A 16,562-nucleotide genomic window follows, 5' to 3' on the forward strand; every position below is an offset into this window, starting at 1 on the left:
GGTCAGGATGAGAATACTGTAATAGCAGTTGAAATGGGAGGGGGTTGTGAGATGGTAAGTTAATGATGTAGCTGTTAATTTGAATTTCGCAGACGTTTTAAATATAGGTTTCTCTTACAGAGACAAAAGTTGCAATTTAAAGCTCTTTGGTGGTCTAAAAACAGCTTAATTCTCTAGTAGCATGGTAATAAGTACTAATCCAGCTTATACAGTGATTGTAGTATGTCATGTTTGTGAAAGATTGCCTAACTCTGCTTTCTCTGGGTTTTATGTTAATTTTTTTAAATTAAACATAAAACCTTATAACATCTTTATGCCGAGATAAACTGTTCAATTTAACTTGTGCTCAAGCAGCAGCTGTCAGGAATTATCATGTTTCGAGCGTTCTTGCCATCACCTTGCGTCTCTACCTCCCGGATACACTCCGTGGGCTGAAAAAGCTCACCTTGTTAGGCTTTATTACTTAAATAATAACCCGAGCTAAAATGAAAGCTGATGTCACACGGAATGACAACTGACATACATTTCTGTCGCGTGTTACATGATCATAAACTTTCCTTTCCTCCCCTTGTAATAGGTGTTAAGTGGAAATACGTGCCAGCGTATCCTTCAGTGCCCGGCGTGAGGCCGCGAGCCGCGTACGCGCCGGCTCTCTGGGCGCGTTCGCGGGGAGTCGCGCTGTCGGGTGGTGGTGAAGCTTAGCACGCCGGGGAAATTGGTTATTGCTGGTAGTTAGTAGCTTTTATGGCAGCGAAGAAACAAGTACGAGAGCATCTCATGTTTGTTGCGTTAAATTCTGGAAATATTGTGAGGTAATGCAAGTGAGTCAAGAAGGTTGTTTTCTAATATTATTACTACTTTAAATGGGTTTATTATTACTTAAATAGTTTTATTTTTATCTTTTCTTGCTGTAAGAAACATAAGCAGGATCATTTCAGGCTCTGAATCTGAATTTGCTAGTAATCGCAGCACTTTTTGCTTGACACCTGATTTATCGATGAGCTGGGCAGTGATAAGCAATCTGCTTATTAATTGAGTCTTATCACTTCCCACCTACAGTGGGGAAAATTTTAGGTCTACCTCTTGCAGACTTTCCAAGCTTTTGGCCTTTCTTGCCTTATTAGAAGCCATCTCCCACCTCCCTCTGACGATGTTGAATCCTCCAGTTTTTCTAAGATGTATCACAAATGTTCTTTTCCTTTCCTGCGGATATAACCATCATTTTTTCATATTCCTCTCCTAGTTATCCTTTGTCCATCTGAGCAAGTTCAGGTATTTCAGAGCTACATGGTTTTGTCCAAGCTTAAATCTGGGATCTCATTTCTCGTTGGGCTCCCCGTTGCCCTTTTCTCTCCAGTTGTTGTGTTGACCTCAGCACCCCCTCTCCGCTCTTGCTTCTCTGTCTTGCTCTGTGCCGATTCCCATGTTTGCAATCCCAATGTGCCATCTCTTTTTTTTTTTTTTTCCTTCCCTCTTTTCATGCAAACGCGGCCAAGTTCCTAAACGCAATCCTGCATCAATTCAGTTCTCTTCCTCAGTCACTGCAGAAAGAGATTTTCTGAAAAATGAGTAAAGGATAAACTATAATGCAATCCAGAAATAGCCAAAGTTTTGCCAAGCAAACATTTATTCTCATTTTTGCAACATTTGGGGTATGTTTTTCTCCTGTTTGCATTTTTTTTCTTTGTCGCTCCAGTGCTAAACTCCCAAGGGGTATTGCATCGCCCGTAGGAAGTTTTCCTACCTCTGCTTTGAGTCTGGCACCCAGGTTGTTATGAGGTCCAGAGGTTATTACTCTTTGTGACAAATAAGTGATGACTTAGTAAAACTATTTTTTTCCTCTTGGTATGGCTCATAATAAACCCAAGCTCGTGTCTTAATTGGCATTCTGTTTGACAGTCCCTTTAGAACGATCAAATATTTGATGAACAAGGCAGTAACGTTCATCTCTTACTTCCCTAAGCCTTTCAGATTAGCATTGACTCGAGTTGATGAAGATGGATACAGGATCTGTTCTCTAGGAAATGTTTGTTCTGTAGATACAGATGATCTAAGAACGGCGTACGTTAGCGTAGGTGATACGTTTGGGGGAGTTCACGAGTTTTTTAAGGTTGACAGCCAGAATGAGAAGTTTCTAATATTATTGATGTCATTTTGGCAGTAATCTTGAACACAAAAATCCATGTAAAAGTACAAAGACTAGGAATAAAATAGGACAAAGAATAGGAATAAAAATTGGAAAAAAATAGGAAATATTTAAAAATAATTACAACATTGTGTAAATAAATTGTAAATCTGAACTACTAAAATGATGGATAGCAAAAAAAAAATTCAGAACATGCTATGTTGAAAAATAGTTTATTGCAGGTTAATGTTTTATGTGCAATAAATGCCTGATCTCAGTGTTTTTTTTAATGCCATCTAATGAGAAATGTATAACACAAATGTCTACAGATCTGCAGTTCTCTGTAGGTTCAGGATTCAGTTTGCCGGAAAGCGGTGTTCGCTGGGGTGCAGGAGATGCTCGCGTACTTTTGGTGAAATGCAGGGAAATCTCCCGCTGGTTACAGTAGAGTCACGATTTTGTATTACACGTTTAAATACGTTCATTTTCCGATAGCCTGGTAAGTTATAGGAGGCTAAGATAGCCTGTTAGTGGTGTTTGTGCCTGATTTGTATAATTGAAGGATGCTCGGGGTGTTCCAGGCTGTGGAATAGCACGAGCGTTGAGGCGATGCTGGGGTGCAAGGGTAGAAACAACATTTCATTATAGAGGCTGCCTAATAAAAATGTGAAAATAAAACAGAAAAAGGGTGGAGGGGGAAAAAAAAAAAGGAAAACAGACCATACTAGATAAGTGCACTGCATAAATCAAAAGGGTTTATGTCGTAACATGAACATGTGCCATTCCTGCTCATATATTGAATTTCAGTAGTTGGTTGCATAAAGAAGTAAAGTGTAATGAAACTGGCAAGCGAAGTATTCCCTAGTCAGCCTTATCTTTGTTCCATTTGTCCTTCAGATACAGCTTTTCTTGCCTTTTTCAATAAAATCCATCCAGCTTTTTTTTTTTTATAATTTTTTTTTTTTTTTTTTTGCATCTCTCTGTAACCGAGCCGGCAAGACCAATGAGATTCGCTGCTTTTCTAGTTGGGTTCTTAGCAGCTGCTTTTTGAGAGATCAAAACTTCGACTGCTGCTACATGGTATTAAGGCTTAGCTATTGATGTGTCCCTATAGGGGTTATGGTTTTTCTTGGGGAGGGGGAGAAGGGGAAGGGGTGACCCCTGACGGTAACACTGCTCTCCTTGTTTTCCAGGACCCTCTTTGCCAGCTCAGTGCTTAACCTGGCTGAACTGGTTGCCCTCCGTCCTGACCTTGGCAAATTGAAAAAGCTCCTCTACTTTCACGAGAATCAATTGGCGTATCCTGTCCAGAAATGCAAGGAAAGGGATTTTCAGTATGGATACAACCAGATTCTGTCATGGTAGGTGTCTCTCACGCAGCTTCGCCTGATTTAAGGTGTCCTCTTGCCTACAGCCTTGCAGCATCCTAAGCATCAGGCGTCCTCCTCCGTATAAACGATGACCCTGCAGCAAACTGAGGTACCAGAGAGGTTGATAAGTGCTGGGACAAAAATGATCTGCTCTATAAACTCATCTCAATTTATTATATCAAATCCACTGATGCCACATCGGCCCGCCATGGCAGACCCGTTCCTGGCGCGGATTTTGACCTGTGTCTTGGCCGTAAGCGAGATGCTTTGTTTCCTGGGCGTTTTGTGAAGCTGCAGCTCATCAGCTCTTCCTTGGCCATAGCTTTTACTGCAGCCAACTGAAATTATATAGAGGGTTTTAGGGAAATAAAGAGAAATTAAAATGTACTGCAGCACTTTTCTTGTGAAGAGAGGGCAGTAAACATACCAGATAAATCCTTGTATTTCTTTAATCTCGTATTCAGAAATTGTGCAGTGCTAAAATACCCAGACATTTTAAAGGCTGTGGTCCTTTATTGTTGCTAAAAACAAATGTATTTCTCGAATCTGAGTTAATGAAAGAAGTTAATAACAGCACCGCTGAAAAGCTTTGTGGTTAGGCACTGTACAGACCTAAGTGAAACAGCAAAACTCAGTTGTTTTGAGCGGAAATAAATTCATTTCTGTGATCTTTCCCATCTCTCCAGGAGAATTGTTAGGAACAGGGATTGAGCATTTTAAGGTACGGGTTAAGCTTTTACATCTTTATAACATAAACCGGTTGATACTGAAATCATGATCTAGGTGTACTCTGACCATCCCTTCTGCTGCTACATTTGCAACACATTTCACTTACTGAGCAGTAAAGGTGGGAAAGTACAGAGAAAGATCTTTTGAAAACAGAAGCAGCCATTTTCAGATGGTATAACAAAAAGATGTAATTTTTGGCACTGGGGGAAGGAATGTTTTTTTTGTATATATGTTTTGCTTTATGCTGGCAGTTATTTTTCACACATCTATTGTGAGCAGACATACATTTATCCTCAAAATAGGCATTTTTAAGATAATAAAAGTATCTTCTCATGTAAGGACTTCTATAGGTGCTCCATTCTGTCTCCTCCAGTAGCTTCTCTGTGTAATTGTATAATATTTGTTAACCCCAGCAGGTAGAAGGCATCTCCTCTGTACTGTTCGTAATTACCTAGCGATCATCTGCAAAGAGATGCCGTCTTCCCACCTGCAGCCTCCTTGGAAAAGATTACTTTTCTCTGGTTTTGTTTTCTTTTTTTTTTCCTGCTGCTTTGGTGAGCAGTGTCAGTTCTCTTTCTTGACCAGGCAGCGGTGAGGTACAGTGAGGATGAACGACAGCCTCTCACCTCAAATATACTTTTCACCAGCCTGGTGACTCAGGAACGCGTGTCCTCAATGTATCTTATGACCCATGGGTTTGCATTACAATATATAACATACTGAGAAAACCAACTGGCCATAAAGCATTTCTTACCTCTGTTAGCATTGCGTATTTGCCAGCGGAGCTGAGATTGTGTCAGCACTTCCAGGATAAACTTCCAGATATTTTAGGTTTTTTGATAGCTTCTTGTTTTCTCCAGGCTGATTCTAAGTGGAGAAATAATACCTACATTGTCATTTAACTACATCTCTGAAATTATTGATCTGATGGATTTTAAAACACAGCAGTAAAGAACAAAACATGGCATTAATATGCCAAATTTTTTCTAATTTTTTTTGGTACTGTGTGCTGTGTGTATTATATATACATATTTAGAGAATAGACTTTTATTCAGGATTATATACACGTAGGTTAAAATAACATTCTATTTCTCTAGTGTCCTGCTACCTGACACACATGGTCATGTGAAGGCAGGTTAACCGAAGGTAAGTCGTCCTTCAGTGCAAAGGATTATTTCTAAGGAATTTTCATTTTCTTCCAAGTTTACTTCTACAAAAGTCGTATTACAGGGCAGTAATATTATTCTTGCTATTTTGCGAATAAAAAGGGATCTGCAGGTAGAATAGGGTGTGCTCCTTTAGATTAATAACAGTGATTTATTACTTAGTTTAAAAAAAAAAAGTGAAAAAAAAATTTCCAAGAGTGAACAGACAAAAATCAAGACATCTCTAATGAAGGTACATATGCTGTCCTAATTCACGTGCAAAGGCTGATTTTAATTAGCATTCCACTTCTGCCTTTTGTTTGTTTATGAGAATATGTATCCCATTTCCATTGCATTGCAAATAATTCTGTTCCTTTTGCAGCAGCAGTGCATTCATTAACCTTAACCGCTTTTTACAGTTTGGTTGCTGATGTTGTGGTGTTCAACTCTGCTTTTAATATGGAATCGTTTCTTACGTCCATCGGAAAATTTATGAAGCTGATTCCTGACCACAGACCTAAGGATTTGGAAAAAATCATCAGACCGAAGTGCCAAGTTCTTTATTTTCCAGTCAGGTTTCCTGATGTGAGCAGGTCAGTACATTTTCCACGTCATAAATTGCCTCCAGCCTGTCAAAACTCTATATTTATGGTGACGCTCGAACTAATCAGCTAAAGCATCGTTAATGAAAGAGTTTGATAATATGCAAAATCTCCTAATTGATAAATGGATTTCAATAATCAGAGGCTATTCAGGCAGGCTCTGATCTGTCGAGCCTGTCCTTAGTGCGTGTCGAACAAACTCGCATCGTTCGGGATGAGTGATTTCCCACTTGTTTCAGTGATTTCCCACTTGTTCCAGTCTTCAAGGAGCTGCCTGCTCCTCAGCTCTGTATATATTTGTGCAGGAGAGGTCGAGGAGGAGAAGGAAATGCTGGAAAACAGGAAAAGTGATAAGCCTGTGTTTCCCGCAGTGGGTTGCAGTGGGATTTTGTTCCCTCCTCCCTCCCCTGCCTCCTTGTTTGTTGCTTTCCAGGTAGGCAGAGAGCATCCCAGTAGCAGGGCGCAGGCTTGCAGGAGTTGGTGTTAGCCGCAGCCGTAGCTGCTCTTCCATCTTCCTCGGTTACTCTGAAGGACGTTTTTTATTACCCTCGTTTCAGAGCCCGTCTTGAAATTAGCGGTGGGTTATGTGGCTCAAAGGGAACATTCGCTAGATCCTTTTCACTTTTGATTAAACCTGGCACAATTGTTTTTCCTGTTACGAGGGACTCTCCTCCCACCAAACAGGAACTTTGCTTCAGTGGGACCGGTACTAAATAGAGTATGATTCTGCAATTTGATTATACTCCTAAAACTAACATGACACTGGGTACTTTTTTTTTTTTTTTTCCTGAAATAAGGATGGAAGGCATCGTCTGCAAGAGTCTGGCTTTTGATCTGATAATAACTTCTCATCGCACTTGAGATCTTTGTCCCTGACCAGCTTGTGCTTCTAGTTATTTCAAAGGCTACATTTGTAGCAGTCTGAGGTAGATTTTTCGTGCAGGAGCCGAGGTCGTGCACAATATTGATGTTTGCACTGCAAGGTTTGCATTTCGGTATCTTGGAAAACTTTCTGTGCTAAAGCACTGATGCGAATCGTTTAAGAATCAATGCCTAAAGTGAAGTCTTTAAACCTATGTTTTTGGCAAGTGGGTTAAAATCCTCCAATGTTTTAGGGACTTGGCAGTGGAAATCAGTATCTACGTATCTTTGGGGACCTACTATTGCTTTTTGGAGACCGTAGTTTTAAAAAGTGAGGGAATGCTGTGAATGCTTAGCATATTTGCTATTGAGCCATTTGAAAAGGGTCTCATGGTTTTTTGGCATGCCTGAGGAAGTCATGCGGCCCAAGCCTAGTTTTGGAGATGAAGTTGTGATAACCCTGCCTCGTAGACTAAATCCGCTCTTCCGGACTTGTCAGCCCTGGCAGATGGGGTCGAACGAGACCTGACAAATTAGTCTGAAGTCATACGTGTGGTGATCGTTTGTCCAAAGCAGAAGGTGGTTAGGTGGGTAAAAGCAGTAGGCTGTTACCCAAACTGGTCAAGTGGGGAGATCTCGCGTCTTCCTGTATGCTCTTCTCAGTGTCCTGCTCCTGTATCAAATCTCGTCTCACAAAGCAGGACACCTTTCATATTTTCGTCGTGGTTCTTGCCCTTGAAATAATGTTGAACAGATATTTTTAGCAGTGATGGAGAAAGTTGAGATGCTCATAAAGAACCAGGTGACTGTACAACTTTCTCAGCAGAGTAATTAAAAACACAGATTAATATCAGCTCTGGTCTTTCTAAAATATATCTTACTCACCAGCTAACTCTAGGTGTAAGTTTTGGGGGTTTTTAGACAATGTAATTACAGGAAAAACAAAAAGCAGAAGAAACTCTGCGTAACTCTGAAGTTCTTTGGGCTTTGACCTTCAGCTGCAGCCAGTATTTACTATTTCTTGACAAGATCGTGTTTTAAATAATGTTGAATGCACCTGTGGCAATAGAATGCTGTTTTTTATTTTTGACTGTATTCCTATAGTGACTGAATGGAGGCTGAGGAGAAAAAGGTTAAGAAAAATTGTGGCCAAGCTAAAATTTCTAAAGCTAGCTCTTAGCCCAGAGTGTTTCTCAAGTTATTTTCAAATGGTAATTTGCTTTATCCAAACCAAACTCATACAGTGTAAGTAAGTGATTATTTGCATGACTGACGATCATTTCAGTGCCTGCAGTCTTTTTAAAATGCATAATTTTGCTGAGATGTTGGGAAAATATTTTAAAATTCTGAAGGCAAAATAACCAGAGTGATTTTTTTTTTTTTTCTTTTCTTTGACCTCTTTTCTTTTGCATGTGAACATCTCAGGGTGTGTTTGTGTCTGAAGCATAATCTTCGGTTGGATTTGGGAGAGAGGTGATCTAAGAAATCAGCCTTTTGTGTGATAGTGCTGATGGTCATCTTTTAAAGATTATTTTAGATTAATGTTGCGATTGTAGGGCAAAATAAAAAATACCTGACCCTTGATCAAGCCCAGTGTAATAAGGGAGCGTGTCGCATGAGTTAATCGTGTAACGTGCCTACTTTTTCATGTAAGTACTGTAGATTATGAGTACACAGCCCAGCCCAAGCAGCATAGTGAATGATCGCTGAAGAGTGAAGGTATAACAATGAAAGATCCCTAGGAAATACTTGTGAATACTGTTAGAGGTACCATTAAATCACTGCTTTTCTACGTGTGAGAGGAAGTTATCAATGCCATTTTATATTCTGCTTTTCAATAAGTATTTGTCACGAGGGCACGTATTGGTGTTCCCAGAGCGAACCACTAGACTGTGGTCCTTAGCTGGCAATGAGGAGAGATGAAAGGATTTGGGGGTTTAGCAGAATAAGAAATTTGCTGACCTAATCCTCCTGTTTTCTGGTTCTGACAATGACTAGCTTCCATATTGCATCCCGTGGTGCCACGGTTACTCCCTGTATACTCATCCTCTGTCCTTTCTGACTTGGAATTCTCCTCTTCATACGTTCTGATGACGTATATTGTGTATAAAGATGTATCGGAGTGCTTCTAAGCTTGGCGACACATAAAATTACAAGTTAAGGCTGTCACTTCATAGCGCATAGCTACTGCGAGGGATGCAAACCAGTAGCAGATATTACATGGTGTATCGAACTAGCTGCTTACAACACAGTGAATTATACACTGGAATTCACACCTAGATTGGCACTGGCTAAATTTCAGTTTATTTCCTATTGTAATGTAAATAAAATCCTATTTTTTTTTCTATACCATCAATAGAGTTTATTTTGATATAATCTCTTTCCACTTTTGCGCTGGAAAATTGTGGTCCAGGAAGAAAATCCCCTTTCAACTGACGTTGTCTTTGGTACTGTCATCTCCAGTGTGCCAGCAGACCCCACTGGGACACCTCTGGGAGGTCTTTGTTGATATTTTGTGTGAATTCTCTTGGTCCACCTGCATCCATGCTGTCTGTGACAGTCGGCAGAGCAGGGTCAGATTAGGTACTCCTTGGCATTTGTTTCAGTGAAAACTGTAGTGTAAATTTTGGTTTTATTACTATTCCTCTGACTGTAGTATATCTTTATAATTATCACAATGCGGTAGAAAAGGAAGATGTTTTCATAAGAAGGATGAAGTAACGTTCCTAAGAGCTCAAAATGCACATTGGGCTAAGGTGGAATAATATAAAAGAAGCATGAGGGAATGAGGATTGCAGCAGAAAATAAAAATAGCTTCTCTTAAGTGGAACTTCTTAGTGAGTATCCTGTACTATTTGCGTTACACACTTTGAAGTAGAATTAAAAATTTTAGACTGTTGTTTCTTCATTTGCTTGTATAACTTAGTACGGTTAACAGGACATTTTCAGCCGTTTGAGTTTATATTTTTCCATTATAGTGGGTGAGAGGCAGAATTTGCCAATTTAGAGAGTACTTCAGGGGCAGTCAAGGGACTTCCTGGTGAAGGCAGAAGTTTTTAAAGGATACTGACAGTGTCTTTTGTACAGAAACGTGACTGCCACATGTGGAGGAGACTGTTTTGGGGAAGTAAAAAAAAAAAAAAAAAAAAATTGCATCACTTGGACCAGGCTTGCAAGGTTGAGCTTCAGACCTCTGTTAAGATAACGAAGAGGCTTCCCCCTTCCCCTGTAATCCTACCACTATACAATAGCTTTGCTGTGCTGGAAAAATACAGATGTCCTACACAGAATCCACAGGAGCCCAGAGCTATAGATGGGCTCTGGGGATGCGTCTGCGTTGCACAGAGTGATGTTCAGCTCAGTGGTACCCAAGTGAGCTCCAGTGAACTGCCTTGTGTATGAGAAGCAGGATACCTTAGAAGAGCAAAACGGCTCTCAAACAGCTCTCAAAAACGGCTAATTAGGCTTCCAGTGAAATAGCATCTATTAGCTTAGGTGGAGCAGTATGCTAATGATAGTGATGCTGGTGCTGAGGCAGGCTACCACCTTTGGTGGTGGCTCAGGCATCTCCGTGGTGCGTTGTGGTCTCTCTGGTGGGCATAGACTCCCTGCGACTACGATTTATGGGTACTTAGCATAATTAGAAAACACCAATAGACTGCTCCTACCTTGAGGCTTGCAGCTGCAGAACTGGGTGATGGAATTTACTCCCCTAAATGTTTTTCCTCCTCACCTGCTGCAAGCGAGTTTTGAGGGCTGGTGTTGGCACGCTGGGACGGTTACGCAACGAGCATGAGGGATGCTCTCAAGATCTGGGACACGGCACCTATTGGGAAACAAGTGCAGTTCTGGCTTAAAAGGGGTGTGAAATGGAGTCTTTAGCTTCTGAGGCCTTTGGCCATGGGCTGGTTACCTCCTGCACTTCTGGGTTGAGTGCTAACGCAGGTCACTGCATCTACGGCAAGGGGTGGGGCGAGTTGAATGAAGGGTGCCTCAAGTATCAGTGGTGCTTTCTTACACGGCGCTTCCTCCACAAGTGCGTCGTGGGATGCCGGGGAGGCTGGAGGATGATGGAGCCTCTGTTCTCTTTCTGGACTGTGGGGGAGTGGCCATTGCCCCAGCCCGGACTTCCAGGCTGGGTTTATCCCCAAAGTATTTATCCCCGGGACGCTCCAGCAACAGTAGACTGAGAAGTGCCTTCCTCAAGGGCAACAGTCTGCTGGGATGTAATCATTTTGCAAAACTTCCTAAAGAGTAATTTCTCTTTATCTATTCAGGGACAGAAATAGTTTTACTGACTCTGCTTTATCTGTCATATAGGTATTCCACTAAACGCTGCCATAATAACCATTTAGTCTCACAATAGCTCACAAGGATACTTAAGCAGAATTCTCTGTGCAACCCAGTTTTTTATTATGTTGGGTACTGCTCATGTTGCATACAACACATTCCCATAAAACTTGCATTTTGTATTTACAGAGAAATTTCTCTGGAGAGTTAAGGTCTTGTAAAACATTCTTGTTCTACAGCATGAACGAATTATTATACTCTGGGGCATTAAAAGTGAAGTGTACTGAAGAAAAGAATTTTTTCATTAAAATGCAGTTTATATTGATAAAACAGATTACTAGCATTTGATGAAATGTGAAACTTGGATCTACCCGTATCGCTAAATCGCCAGTAAGTTTATTTTGGCAAGAAGAATAGTATGTAATGTATATCAGGACCAATCATCGTACAGTACCTGTTAGTTTTGTATTAGATTAAATTGTCTTTCACTAAAGTACTTGAAAAAAAAACCCTACTATATCTGTATCTTGAAGTAGCAGAATGTGGTAACCGAGAATATTAGAAAATAAAAGCTGTCGTGTTATCAGTTTTGGCACAGTCATTTATCAATCAGTATTTTAAACATTGACAAGTGGTAATTTAATAGGGAATGACCCTGTTGGCAGGAAGTTCTAATGACAGATGATGCAAACTCATTTATCACTATGGGGCTGTGCTGGCTCCTTACCTTTCTCAGTATCACAGCTCATATTTTCCAAGTCTGGGATGTGAGAAGCCACAAAGGGCAAAACCTGTGGCACCCAGCCTGTAACCACTCCCATCTAATCTGATTAACCCCTTAGCTGCACATTTCTCTGCAGCGTAGCTGGGAAGATCTCAAAGTTCTCCTACTGATTTAAATACCGTTGGGTTGGTTTTTTTTAAGTAGAATTTGCCTTAATACTTGTAAGCGCTTTCCTGTAGTCGGTTTTTTAGAAATATTCAAGTTGTGTCACTTTGAACGCAAAGTCGGGACACGCTGGTACTTGGCTTTGAAAAACAAACGACATCCTAATAATTAATAGCACATTTCATTAGCAGGCATTAAAAATATTACATGCGGTGCCCTATACAATGGGCAGCTATTATTATTATTATCATTACTCCTCGGGAAGGAAATGGATGCATTCAGAGGTTTAATTGATTCGTGCATATTCATGTGGGAAGTCGGTGGCAGAGTCACGACTGGACTGGATTATTACGCGCTGCCACGCATAATAATTTCTCCGCAACTAGGAAAGAGAAGAGGCTACCTTGCTGTAATCTATGTGGGCATTTGAAGTTGAAGGATGTCATGGGAGAGGAGGTGGAAAAGACACCTTCATCAGCAACTGGTGTGGATGGAGCTTTTAATTCTTCTGGGAGCAGTCTGTCTGCAATGGAGTAATTCAGCCGTACTTACTCAGGATATATTCTCACTTTAATTTCCACAGTATGACAAATTTTCATAGATTTGGTATGCTTTTAGAAAAACCATAGTAAATACAAGCCTTTTTCAAAGTGTAATAAGTGCAAGACCTGCTTTGGCCTCTCTCCACCTTCCTACCTCAGTTCTGCATCTCTTTTTTCATTTCTTTTCACAACAGAGTCTTTCTCCTTGAGGCTGGGATCGGGTTAAATCTCATCCCCGTGCAAGATGATCCAGATATCAAATGCTTTCAGAGTTTGCATCAAATTGTTGTAATTAGAATCCTACAATCATAGAATGGTTTGGGTGGGAAGGGACCTTCAAAGCCCACCCAGTCCAACCCCCCTGTAAGAAGCAGGGACATCTCCAACTGGATCGTGTGGCTCAGAGCCCCGGCCAACCTGGCCTTGAATGTTTCCAGGGATGGGGCATCCACCACCTGTCTGGGCAACCTGTTCCAGTGTTCCATCACCCTTATTGTAAAAGATGTTTTCCTAATATCCAATCTAAATCTGTCTCCCTTTATTTTGTAAACTATTATCCCTCGTCCTGTCACACCAGGTCCTGCTGAAGAGTTTGTCCTCATCTTTCCTGTAGCCCCGTTGAGGTACTGGAAGGCCACTCTAAGGTCTTCCCGGAGCCTCCTCGTCTCCAGGCTGAACAGCCCCAGCTCTCTCAGCCTGTCAGCGAAGTTTAAATTTATTTGGTTAAAATTGACATGGCAAAGTTAAAGTTGTATTTTTTTTTTCTTTTTGTTCAAAGTGGCAAAAAGCTATTGATTAACGGTAGGGTCCTGCAAAGTGCTAAATACCCTCATTTTTACTGTAGTCGTTGGGAGCTGAGGGTGCTTGGTGTGAGTACGACGTTAGCACGGGTGGAATGAGATGGTGCACAAAACTGAGCACTGGGTATTGAGTGGTGTGGCTGTGGCCAGCTCAGTTCCGAATCCGTATGAAGGTGCAGACATAAATCCTTTGCGTGTGTGAAAGATGGTTTTTATAGACAAGGCTGTCCCTGCTGAATTTTGCATTTCAAAATACTGCCCTTCAACGTTTGAACCATTCCGTGGTTTTTATTACAAAATTCATGAATATTACATAGAAGTTGAGGTGGATTTTTTTTTTGTTTTTCTTTAAAGTGATTTCATGCTTACGGAATTGTAACAGAGAGGGAAGCAGTCGTGTTGGGCATATTATTTCTTAGTTGCTGCATGAGGCAGTGACAGAACCTTGTTGCTTAAATATTCCAGGCATTCGTCGTTGCAACATAATGGAAAAGAAAATAGGTGATGTGCTAGAAATTGCAGAAAAGATAAGGAATAGGAAAGGATATCAGAGTTTTTAGAGATTCTTCACTGAGAATACAAAATGTTCTCAGAAATCTTTTTTTTTTTTTTTTTCTTTTTTTTGGGAGAATGAAGGAATCTGTTACTGGTCGTGGGGGAATGGCAGTGTCTTTAGAAAAAGCCGTGCTTCATCTTGAACGCAGTGTTAGTTTGGGGGTGAAAAAGAAAAACAAACCCAAAACAACCAACACCCAAAAAAGCAGGGTCTTTTCGAAGAGTAGTGGAATAGATATCCTTGCAAATTATTATTAAATGTGAAGCGAAAACTTTAAGTGGGTTGGATCTGCTCTGAGCCCTGTTGTATGCTAGATTGCAGACAAGCAATTCAAACTGAAGTCAGAGGTACCGTTAGATGGAAGTGTCAGTGGAGAAGATACTAAGATGTTCTGTAGGAATTTCAGAGAAGAAAGAATAAGAGAACAAAATTACACGATGGAATACATAACGTTGCAGTTTAAAGTTTGAAGAGGAAACTTGAAACGTAGCTCTCCAGTCCTATGGAGATGACCTTTATGTAATGTGTAAGAACACTTTAATACAGATGTTTTATTTATACGTAACCAAATGGGATGAAGTTAAATGATTTTTAATTTTGCCAAATCACAGATAACTCCTTTGTTGTGCAAGGAGTATTTTAATCTGTTTAGGTTTTTTTCTTTTTTAGCTTTTGCATTTGCAACTAGGAACAGTTAATATTTTATATTTTGGACGTTCCCCCTGCTCGGTTGTGACTCCCAGATGAAATAATCCTCCTCTTCTTCCCTTTAAATAATTCAAATAGCATACATTTAAAAATATGAAAATCCCAATGTAAACGCACCAGAAGTGCTTTTTAAGGTAGGAGGCCTTTCAGCTTTACTGCGGAAAAGATGCGTGTCTAAATAGTAATGAGGGTTCATCATAGTTTTGGGCTCACGAACACCGAGTTGTGGAGATGCCAGTTGTAGAGCTATGGGATATCCCAGTCCAGTAACGTTTCCCTTGCTTCTTTTCCTCAAGTATGCCTGAGAAAAGATCTTTGGATTGTATTGCCTTTTTTAGCAACGGGACATTTTCTGTGATGAGAAATGGGATATTGTCTAACAAGATATTACTGTGTTGTGTTTTTCAAGCAATGACAATACCTGGGGAGAATGAATTAGATACTAAGTTGAATCAGCAAACCTGTGATTAATTTTAGAGTGGATTCCTCATAAAACTGCACTATTTTCTTCTAGGATGCCTCCTAAGTGATATTCAGATTGGGCTTGCAGAAAATCATAGAATCTTAAGATTAGAAGAGACCTCCAAGATCATCAAGTCCAACCATCGACCTAACACCACCATGCTTACTAAACCATGTCCTGAAATGGAAGACTTTGGCCATCTTTGGCATACCTTAAGTATTTCCTGCCCCCCTTATAATCTTGGGACTCATCTGCAGACCACGTTTTCTTTATTTTTATTAAAGCTCAGCTAGCTATGGGACTAATGGTGTGCAGTGTCTCACCATCATGCCAGAGCCCTCATCTTTCCACTTGTCCTCCCTTGTCAGCTCTTTTCGTCTAGAAACCACAGGTGTCTTAGTACTTGTTCTGCGCCAGTTGAAGAGACGCTGATTTGATTTCTCCAGGATGGATTTGACTTTAGGTATGTTCCTCCCTCTCTGCTGGAACACTCATCATGGATGCTCTTTGACAGGGTTACATATCTTCGTTTCTGTGACTTGCCTCTCAAAAAAAAAAAAAAGAAAAAATCCCCTAAAACTATTCACAGACATGTTCTCCTTGAAACTCTCTATGCATTTTTTTTTATCTCCAGCTGATGGTTCTCATAGATGTTGAATAGAGAAGCCAGCAGATTTTCCTTCCCTTGGTCACTTTTGTGTGCTAAATGGTGGACCGGTCTATATGGCTACGCAGGTAAATACAGAATGTAAAGGACATGCAGACATGTAGACCACTTGCTGCTGAAGGTGCACCAAGCAGCACTATAGCTGCATCAAACCAAATTAAAAATCCTTATGTGATTCTCGTACGCAATAGAGAATTTGTATTTTTTTAAAGATACAGATTGGTGTAAGGGACTGAAAAATTCTATGTTGTTCTGGTCACTCATGTTCAAGAAAGATTAATTTAAACTGTGAAACAGGTACAGAGAATTGCTGCGAGGATGATTAGGAGAATCTGTATTATGAGAGCAGATTAAAAGAGTGTGGTTCGCTTGTCCTAGCAAAATAAAGGTTGAGAAGGGGATATATGTTAATCTTCATAAATACAGTCAGAGGATAAATGCCATGAAAGAGGGGGAATTATTTAAGTTCTAGGATAATCCTTACAACATCCACTAGGTATAAATTGGTCATTGCTAAATGACTTAGACTGGAAATGGAAAAAGGAATATGTAGGGAGGTTGGTTGTTTTGGGGTTTTTTTGTTATTGTTTGTTTTGGTTTGTTTGTTTGTTTTTCTGAGAGGCATTTAGTTTTGAAATGACTGTTGAAACACTGTTGAAATGTAAGATGAATTTGATGAATTCATGGAATGGTTGGTAAACAACGTAGGAGTAGTGCCAGGCAGTTGCAGATTTTTGCTGTGGTGATATCCCCAAAACAAAGATGAAAAGAGATGGACTAAGTGCATACCCACTTCAATCTTGAGACCATGGTCT

General features: G+C 40.4%; 1 protein-coding gene across 4 annotated transcripts in view; it reads left to right on the top strand.

The window, feature by feature from the left end:
* The window catches only part of QTMAN (queuosine-tRNA mannosyltransferase), a 168,646-nt gene that overhangs the window by 77,649 nt on the left and 74,435 nt on the right, over positions 1-16,562 (top strand). For all 4 annotated transcript variants that reach the window (XR_015258888.1, XM_086750554.1, XM_086750553.1 and 1 more), the window contains 2 exons: positions 3,319-3,486; positions 5,789-5,962. Coding sequence is in view for 3 of the 4 variants with exons in the window: in XM_086750554.1 (XP_086606680.1) it covers positions 3,319-3,486; positions 5,789-5,962 (342 nt within the window). In the remaining variant the exon portion in view is untranslated. The remainder of the gene's footprint in view (positions 1-3,318; positions 3,487-5,788; positions 5,963-16,562) is intronic.

Source organism: Chlamydotis macqueenii, chromosome 6, assembly GCF_036417535.1.
Source record: "Chlamydotis macqueenii isolate bChlMac1 chromosome 6, bChlMac1.mat, whole genome shotgun sequence".
In the NCBI taxonomy this organism is placed as follows: Eukaryota; Metazoa; Chordata; class Aves; order Otidiformes; family Otididae; genus Chlamydotis; species Chlamydotis macqueenii.